This window comes from Phyllobates terribilis, unplaced genomic scaffold, assembly GCF_046119375.1.
Source record: "Phyllobates terribilis strain yellow unplaced genomic scaffold, ASM4611937v1 Scaffold_5__5_contigs__length_657084704, whole genome shotgun sequence".
NCBI classification, from domain to species: domain Eukaryota; kingdom Metazoa; phylum Chordata; class Amphibia; order Anura; family Dendrobatidae; genus Phyllobates; species Phyllobates terribilis.
In genome coordinates this window covers 464,070,187-464,080,493 of record NW_027362765.1, presented here as the reverse complement: position 1 = coordinate 464,080,493, position 10,307 = coordinate 464,070,187, and the positions used below count along the sequence as shown (strand labels likewise).

Here is a 10,307-nt window from a genome sequence, read left to right as displayed (position 1 = left end):
TTAGTGATAAGTTTTGTTAAGTTGAGGTGTCTATGGCTTGCGGCTGTAAAAGGGACCCTAAAATGTGCTAGTTTCTCCCCTCCAGTGTAATATGTGCTAAATTCATCAGCAGGGTGACATTGATTTGTGATACTTTTCCAAGGTAAGAAGCATCCGAAAAATGATAAATGAGCAGCGCTTGCTCCGATGGGCCGTACAATTTTTAGGACACATTTGAATGTGTCCATGAGAAGTGACACGGGGTCTGGTACTTTATTAAAACGTTATGGCTGGGTCCACATATCTCCACATCTCCGGTGTCGCGTCATCTTTTCCATTTGGCGCTTTGCAAAAAACATCAGATGGAAACTAATGGAGGAACTGACCCTATTATGTGATCATTCCCACCTATCCGATGCATGAGTAGTTACACCGGACAAGGACAGGTGCTGGTGCAGACGCCGTATCACAACATTTCTTGTAAGGCCACGTTCACACATTCAGTATGTGGTCAGTATTTTACATCAGTATTTGTAAGCCAAAATCAATAAAAGTATAATAGATTATTCTGTATTTATCACCCACTCCTGGTTTTGGCTTACACATACTGATGTAAACTACTGACCAAATACTGAACGTGTGAACATGGCTTAATATTGTGATCCAGCCTCAGACCAGCAGCAGGGGAGTAAATGGGGAAAAAGCCAGATGACAGCCGATGACTGTTTTCATTACTTGTGATCCGGCTGATCTGAGGCTCATTCACGCATCCGTCTTTCTCACATACGAAAAAAAAGGACCGATTATTTTTATTAGACTTTGATCAGAGTTTGGTCCAAGTTTCATCTGGAAAAAAAAGTTTCTCCACCTTCTCCTTTCAGACAATCCATGAAAATAGGACTGCACTCGGATGTCATCTAAGTGCGGTCCAATTTTTTTCACGGACACATAGACTTGCTTTGTTGATTTTGATCCGATCAGATCAAAATAGGACATGTCTCCAATATTTTCGATCAGATGAAAAAAAAAAATCAGACATGGGCACAGCCCTATAGAATATCATAGGTGCGAGTGCTATCCGGGAAAAAAAACGGATAGCGCTCTTCCGAGAAAAACTGACGTGTGAATGAGCCCTTGTAAAATACTGAGCAATGCATAGATGTGGACCCTGCCTAATACATCTGCCCCAAGTTCACAATGACACCCAAAGACAAAGTTGTATACTTGAAAAGTGTTTATTTACAGACACCCTTTGAGTACATCTCAATCTTTAATTTCCAGTTAGCGGCTGTTTGTTTGTTTTTAATAAAGTTAACACTACCTTTAAGTCCTTGAGTTATGTGTACACAGTATGATTCGCCTGTACACATTGAAAACCTGTACTACAAAGTTAACACTTTTGAGTCACAAAACAGTGCGTACAAAAATAGAGATTCTAGAAAAATTCCCAATTATTAACTGGCAGTTATATACAGCTCTATGAGTGGTATGGGACCATATTTCTCATCGATAAGGCAACCTATATATACATGCAGACATTGGGGACACCGGTCCACATTACACAAGGCACCAAGAACACTGTTGAAGACGAATGCATGCTTTCTAACATACAGCCGGTATTTACATACATTAAATAAATTAGCCTCTCTTACATAAAAAAAAAAAATCACAATCTGTACCTTCTAGGAGGGGAGAGCGCTGTAAAAAACAGTGCAGATCAACAATACAGTCGCAGTGTAATTCTTACATGGACACATTGAGCAAAAATAGTGATCCAAGATTTTGTAAAGTCTGCAAAAAAAGTAATCTTTTGGCGTCATTTAGATTGCACTTGTGTTAATCACGCTGTATTGGTTAAAATGTCAGGTACTACGGAATTAAAATTTAAAAAAAATAAAAATAAATGTAAAACACATTAGGGCTAGGAGATGCAAACGTACCCCTTCATATCACACCGCCTGCCCAGAGCAGTCATGATGAGGATAAAGTGCACAGGTATATGGCTACTTCAGGTGTCTCCCAATAATGGAACGCCTTTCAAAGTTACCATGTCACCCCAAATCCAAACCTCACACGGGGAACAGCTATATGCAGTTAGTAGGACTAAAACAAAGTGTATAGGGTAAGACAGAACGTTAGGTACCAAGTCATTGCTTGCTGTGCGCCTCTGTAGGTGACCTCTTCTCTGCTAAGCTCTAGGGACGCCATGGGATTTTGGCCGTCAAATGAACTTTTAGGCTACGTTCCCCATATGAGTTTTTTTTGCGCTGCGAATTTTTTAAACCTATTTTACTTACTGGGTGCAGAATATCTGCAACATCAAATCTCATCGTGGGAACGTAACCTTAGGATATTGAAAATTTTGATTAAGTCTTTTTTAAAGCCAAAGACAGAAATGGATCCAGCGGAAATGGGGGAGCTGATAATTCTTATTCTTGGATCGGATTTTGGTTTTGACATTTTTCATAAAAACCTGATAATATGAGGGAAATTAGAGAAAGTGATTACAATGTAACATTTTGTATTGCCTGCACAGGAAATACAATTCTTAACACTTTTGATACATTTTCTGATCAGTGGATGAAAGCAATCATTTTGTAACTAATTGCACCTTTCTGTTGGCTGTGGTGCGATCCTTTTAGGTACAGTCTAGGTTCCTTACTTTTCTGCTGTGTCCTAGTCTTTACTAGTCCCTGCTAGTTAGGGTCAGTGCTGCAATGTCCTAAAGGGCATAGGATCCTATAGGGTCAGTGCTGCAATGTCCTAAAGGGCATAGGATCCTATAGGGTCAGTACTGCAATGTCCTATAGGGCATATGGTCCTATAGGGTCAGTGCTGCAATGTCCTATAGGGCATATGGTCCTATATGGTCAGTGCTGCAATGTCCTATAGGGCATATGGTCCTGTAGGGTCAGTACTGCAATGTCCTATAGGGCATAGGGTCCTATAGGATCAGTGCTGTGATGTCCTATAGGGCATATGGTCCTATAGGGTCAGTGCTGCAATGTCCTAAAGGGCATAGGATTCTATAGGGTCAGTGCTGCAATGTACAGATTGAGTACAGTGATGGATCATAGGACAGACTCCCTCCACAACACATTGTGCACCCTGGCCCCCACAGAGAGGATCATTCACCCTCTTCACTGCCCACATGTAATGCCCAGTCTTTGGCAGTACCTGAGCCAGCATCTTCCAGTGTGAGTCCCGGTAGCTCAGTGGCTAGTGGTGCTGGCCCTGCTGGCAGTGATGTCCGTCCTCAGCCATGTCCCTGCCTCTAGGATGTTCTGTTAGGACACAGTCCCATCTGAGCGCTGCCGGAGGAGGCTGCAGAACAAGGGCTGAGGCTGAGAGAGCGCTCGTTCCCCGTGCTGCCGCTAGGTGTCGCGCCTGCTCCGCTCGCTGAGCTCTTCCTCTCCTTCTGTCGCAGGTGGATCTTCGTGTGTCGCTTGCGCTCATCGCTCCGAGCAAACTTTCTGCCACAATAGTCGCAGGCGAAAGGCTTCTCTCCTGTGTGAGTGCGGATGTGCGTCGTCAAATGATCGCTGCGGCTAAAGTTTCTCATGCAGATGCGACACTGGAAGGGCTTGTGGCCGGTGTGGATGCGAATGTGTCGGGTCAGTTCATCCGATCTGGAGAAGCGGCGATCGCAGCCTTCAGCCGGGCAGGGGTACGGCCTCTCGTGCACTGGCGTCTTGCTCGGGCGGTTCGGGTACTTCCTCGGTCTGAGGATGGGTCGTAGAGGAAGATTTGGGGGGCTGTAGGCGCTGGGCAGCCGGGACCCCTCATTGGTGACGCCTGCTAGGGAGAAATTGCGGATGGTGGAGAGAGGAGTGAGCGGAGGGTGCACCCTGATGGAGTCCAGGGGGCACGGGAAGGGCTTGCGCTCAGTCATGGGGTGCAGGTCTCTTTGGCACGGGTTTTGGAAGAGAGGCGGGTACTCCGGGATCATGTTGAATATCGTGCCATCCGAGGCTGGTTTGGGGGAAGGGTAAGAAGGAGGCGGGTAGGAGAGTGAGGAGCCGGTGGAGGAGCTGAGGAAGGCAGGGCTGTCCTGGTACATGCCGGGGATCTCGGCGGCGCAGGAGGAGTACGGCGGGGGCGAGTACATGTGCTCCAGCTCACTCTGCCCGTGCGCCATGCTGCAGCTCAGGCTGCTGGACAGAGGGTTGGGGGACACGGACGAGGCGTTGGAAGAGGTGGTGGAGGAAGATGAAGAAGGGGTCACTCCCAGGATGCCGGCACTCACGATGTTAAAGAAGCCCTCTGTATTCCAGCTCGCCCCGGGGTACTGGGGGTCAATGGAGAACTTGCCCATATAGGTGAAGGCCTGATTGCGAGGAGCAGAGGGGTAACCGCTGGAGTAGGGCAGATCCAGGGACCTCTTGTCACTATTCATGTCCACATTGATCATTCCATCTAAGGGGAGAGAGCAGCATTTAGTATCATGGAAAGTGATCTATAGGTGCACATCTATAATGCCCTTATACCTCTGTATATAATACACATATAGCACATCTATAATACACATATACCTCTATAATACACATATAGCACATCTATAATACACATATAGCACATCTATAATACACATATAGCACATCTATAATACACACATATAGCACATCTATAATACACATATACCTCTATACTACACATATAGCACATCTATAATACACATATAGCACATCTATAATACACACATAGCACATCTATAATACACATATATAGCACATCTATAATACACATATACCTCTATAATACACACATATAGCACATCTATAATACACATATACCTCTATAATACACACATATAGCACATCTATAATACACATATACCTCTATAATACACACATATAGCACATCTATAATACACATAACCTCTATAATACAAACATATAGCTCATCTATAATACACATATACCTCTATATTACACACATGTAGCACATCTATAATACCATGTACTTCTATAATACACATATAGCACATCTATAATACACATATACCTCTATAATACACACATGTAGCACATCTATAATATCATGTACTTCTATAATACACATATAGCACATCTATAATACACATATACCTCTATAATACACACATGTAGCACATCTATAATACCATGTACTTCTATAATACACATATAGCACATCTATAATACACATATACCTCTATAATACACACATATAGCACATCTATAATACACATATACCTCTATAATACACACATATAGCACATCTATAATACACATATACCTCTATAATACACACATATAGCACATCTATAATACACATATACCTCTATAATACACACATATAGCACATCTATAATACACATATACCTCTATAATACACACATATAGCACATCTATAATACACATATACCTCTATAATACACACATATAGCTCATCTATAATACCATGTACTTCTATAATACACACATACAGCACATCTATACTACACATATATAATACACATATACAGCCCATCTATAATATACACATATAATACATCTATAGTATACATTTATACTACACATATACAGCACATCTATAATATACTTATACAATACATCTATAGTATAGGATTTGATATAGTACATCTATAACACACTTATACATCTATAGTACATCATCTATACTACACATCTATGTAATACACTTATATAGTACATTATACTGCACATATATAGCAAATCTATAATATACTACATTTATACTATACATTTATAATACACGTATATAGTCCATCTATAATACACGTATAAGGTACCTATATCTAATAGATTATATATATATTTTGTGAAGGGGGACAATGATAACAGCCCCTTCATTATTTCTCTGGAGAATGGCCCCACTGTATATTATGTAACAGATCCTGGCAGCAGATGGTTTATAGAGATCATGAACTCCCTGAACTCACCTAAGTCATGATCACGTTATATTACACTTCAGTAACACATGCAACATCTATTCCTCCTAATGTCAATGTGAAAAATAGCAAAATGAGCCCAAAAAGTCACATTTCTAATATTACATAGCAAGAGCAAGAGATGTCAGCTTGCACAAGACACAAGCACTGAGCCTTATCTGCAGAGATGAAGGTGATGATGATGATGGTGCTGCTCTTACCTCCAGGGACACTGCTCATCTGTTCAAAGGGTCCTCCCAGATCAACATTAGGGAAGATAGTAACAGAGGTGGGCAAAGAAGATTCATCCATAGGATAAATAGCATCTGGCATCTGGTGCATAAATCCCCCAATAGTCACTGGGATTTTCTCTAGAGCTTTGGCCGTCATCATGTCATCAGCTAACAGCCCCAGATTGACAGATTTACAGAAAAAAAATGCAATAAATAAAAAAATAAAATGAGACTTTTTTTTCCTTAAAACTCCTTTGTAACTCTGAGATTACATCCAAAGTGAATGAATAGTGGAGCTAGTGGCCATAGGAGCAGCATGTGTACATGTCAGTGCAGCTGCTGTAGTGTGGGCTCACAGAACCAGGGTCCTGTGCACGAGCTCTTAATCAATTGCACTAAATGGAAAGTGTGCCTTCTAAAGTATTTATTCTGAAGCTTTGAATGCCCGTGACGTCACGGACCATATATGGACAGGAACAGGGAAGGGTTGCCCCGCCTTGGGCGTGATGTCACGGGGATTTGGCGCTCTATGAATGGAGAAATGGGCGTGGCTTGCGCTGCGCTGGAGCGATGAATGGGGCCGCTTGTCAGAGCGCAGTGAGCGGAGAGTGCGGCAGCGCCGGGCGCGGAGAAGGGAGCGCGGTGCGCGGGGAAAGCTGCGACGCCACCTGTGTCGCACTGCAGGCTCCCAATAGCGCTCCAGTACAGGAGAGCGCGGCGCGGCCAGCGCACTGCACAGCAGCCGCGATTCCGGTCCACACCTAATAAGGCCAAGATCCGGCCCAGAGCGCCCTCCCCCGGCCATATATAGCGCGGTTCCGGCACACGCCGCCCGGCTGTACTGTAGGAGCCTACACACCGCTCCTGGCAGATGCCGCGCCAACCGCAACTTCTCACTCACGGAATCCCACTGACTGCTGGAAAGAAGCCGCGACTGCTGCATTTCCAGCCACAGCCCAGAGCCTGTCATGTCAGTGGTGTACAGAGAAGTGTGCAGCTGCTACGTCACAGCCAGCCCAGAATACAGCCCCGAGAGCAGTGTCCCCGCCTGACCTGCAGCCGCAACAGTCAGCAAAGTACTACTACTCCCAGCATCACCGCCCAATAATCATCCTGTGTGATAAAACATGATTGGTCCCTGCTCAGTGTGGATATATAATGGATGGATGGATAGAAGGAGAGACAGATAGATGGATAATATATAGAAGCTAGATAGAAGGATAGTATATAGAAGAAAGATATATAGAAGACAATAAAAGGCTAGATAGATAGATGAGATAGCGAGGTACAATCAGCCCGGATAGCTGTGTCCCTGTCTGATCTGCAGTCACAACAATCAACAAAGTACTACTACTCTCAGCATCACCGCCCAAGATACAATAATCATCCTGTGTGATAAAATATGATGGGTTTGTACTTGATGTGGATATATAATGGATGGATGGATAGATTACATAAAGATACAATAAAAAGAGATAGATGATGGATAGATAAAATAGATAGACAGATATAATCAGCCCTGGACTGGCCCACAGGAGAACAGGTGAATCCCCTGGTGGGCCCCTGTATAGGAGCGGGTACCCATCTTTCCACATGAGCAGTAGTTTGAAAAATACTGTTGATTTCCTATGTACAAAGGCAGCTTCTCATCATTCTTTTAGTGTAACAAACCCAGTTTATTAAATAGAAGCATAGGTAAATTTGTGTATGAGGGTAAAGTAATATTTGCATGTAGCTAAACAGTGGACCCCCAGAGTCAATGTTACTGGTGGGTTACTTGGCACGCCATACTAACTCTGGATACCATAGATAGATAGATGGATAGATAGATAGATAGATAGATAGATAGATAGATAGATAGATAGATGATGAATATATGAGAGATAGATAGATAGATAATAGATAGATAGATAGATAGATAGATAGATAGATGATGAATATATGAGAGATAGATAGAGAGATAGATTGATAGATTAATAGATGATAGACTGAACGATCAGATAAATGATAGATATATAGAAATTGGTAGATACTAGATAGATAGATCGCTGGATAGAGAGAAATATTGATAGATAGAAGATGTAGAGATGGGAAAAATATGAGCGCGATAGATGGATATATACACATGAAAAATGGAAGCTATATGAGACAGATACATACATGACAGATGAATACCATATATTGGAGATTATATATATTATATTGTCAACCTATAAAAAATGTAGCAATTCATCATCTTAGTATTTCATAAAGTATTTTTTCCCTTTTCTCCATAATCATAAACGCGTCCTACAAATCTATAATTACCGGGGACTGAGCAGCCGATTACTGTTGCAGATTGGGGGGAGGCAATTAGCGACCCTGGGGTCTAGGACTGTAGGACTGGAATGAATATTATTACTGGTTATATAGTGGGGTCACATAGTATCTGTATATACTGTAGCTCCCTATATATCTGGATGCGCGGTTCTATAGTTCTTGTGCCTGTATCTAATATATATATATATATATATATATATAAATATATATATATATATATATATATATATATATATATGTAATTCCTTAAAAAATAATATCAATTATTTCTGATTTCCACAACCTAACCTAAACAAAAAAATAAATGTTGTAGAATTTTGGCAGCAGATCCATCAGTAAAAACAGAACATTATCGAGCTTCTTTGTCCGGATAATCCTACTCTTCATCAGATCTTTCTGATTAACCCCAGAGGTCTAAAGTCTCTGGAATGATCCATAACAGGACAACACAATTTTACATGTTATTAGTGCATATAGTGAAATCACTAAGCTGGTTATAAACATACACTTTAGTTTTAGTCCCATATAAACCTAATTTTACATTTAAACAGAAGCTAAAATATCTCTTTGTAAAGTTTATTTCAACCCGTGCGCCACCTGGTGGAAGGAGCAGATATAGCACATTATTTGTGCTAGCTCTAGAATTCTTTTTGATTTTTAACTGAATTAAAAGTGAAGTAAATATCAATTATTTTAGTGAATCCTATTGTGCATCTCTGTATTCTGACATCTCTTTAAAAAAAAGGCATCCTTAACATGCTAGAAATAATATGCCTTTAAATTACTCAGGGTGTGGAAATTAATGCAAGTTATTTTGTGCACAGATTTTATGAGAAAAAAAAGCTGGATTGATGAAGTGATCCTCTTACCAATGAGGGTGCACTTGCAGGTGGGTGCCAAGCATTGTGAGCAGCAGTATCCTCAATGAGGGCATTCAGGCTGCGGCGTGGACCTCTGGCTGGAATCTGTGGAGCTGAGTGGGTTGTGTTATGGGGGAAGGAGTGTGCGGCCCGATCTTAAGAAAGAAATATTATGCAAATTGCCCAAACAATAGAGATTCCTCTAGGGATCAGTGGGAAACATCAGGGCTGCGTTACCATTTTATAAAGGAAGTAAAGAATTAATGCAAAAGAGCCAAATATCTTACATTTACTTAACACCGATAATAAAATAAATGTAAAAAAATACATAGGAATTGCTTAAAGTATGCATAGTTGTATTAAAACTAATTACAATTATGATGCAAAAAATTAAATTAGAATGAAATCTAACGAACACTTACTAGTGAATTGCATATCGTGTAAAGAATTCTCATTTTACTGATCTTTTAGCACATTTCTAACGAACGAAATTAATATTTGCCGGTTTGAAAAGTTTAATATTTTAAGACTTTATTTTTAATACAAAATTAAATCATCAACTGGGAAGATTTGCATTGATTATCTAATAAGACAGTATTTAATAGACGGACAGTTAAAAACACAACGAATTCAGAGGGAATGTTAGGAAAATGTGACTTTTTTTCTTCAATGAACGATTATTACCTTATAATATTAGGAATTGGAGTCACTCTAGAAGATCTATATCTAATAATAATGCATAAGGATACTGAGCAATATTATCCCGGGGGTTTTATTAAATCCGTTTTATTTCTTAAGAGTTTGATTGTTTGGGGTAAGAGAACAATGAGAGGGCAGATATTTCGTTAGAAACTTTACCAGCTGCTCAGATTTCGTTAGCAGTATATATAGTTCCACCAATAAATACATTTGTAGTCAGATTTATATTAGAAAAATGATAATTCTGCAGATACTTACATCTGATCACTTGGATCATTCAACCTTCCAGGATCTTGCTGGATTGTA

The 10,307-nt window shown here is 40.8% G+C and overlaps 1 protein-coding gene across 2 annotated transcripts; it reads right to left on the bottom strand.

Annotated features, from left to right (window-relative positions):
- Positions 1–1,077: 1,077 nt before the first annotated feature.
- Positions 1,078–9,433, bottom strand: EGR2 (early growth response 2). 2 transcript variants are annotated; one of them, XM_073685406.1, is made up of 2 exons: positions 9,312–9,433; positions 1,078–4,395 (listed from the first exon to the last, which is right to left on the bottom strand). In XM_073685406.1, the coding sequence occupies exon 2, from the start codon at positions 4,388–4,390 to the stop codon at positions 3,254–3,256; it is 1,137 nt and encodes a 378-aa protein (XP_073541507.1). In that variant the 5' UTR covers positions 4,391–4,395; positions 9,312–9,433; the 3' UTR covers positions 1,078–3,253. The 2 variants fall into 2 exon arrangements, with proteins under 2 accessions (XP_073541507.1, XP_073541506.1); XM_073685405.1 differs by lacking the exon at positions 9,312–9,433 and adding an exon at positions 6,112–6,692 and having other exon boundaries at positions 1,079–4,395.
- Positions 9,434–10,307: the final 874 nt, after the last annotated feature.

What these genes read in the sequence shown, in the direction of transcription:
- EGR2 (XM_073685405.1), bottom strand. Translation starts at nt 6,283, where the DNA reads ATGATGACGGCCAAAGCTCTAGAGAAAATCCCAGTGACTATTGGGGGA. An exon ending in GATGAGCAGTGTCCCTGGAG is followed by an intron (nt 4,396 to 6,111) that starts GTAAGAGCAGCA and finishes CTCTCCCCTTAG; the next exon opens with ATGGAATGATCAATGTGGAC.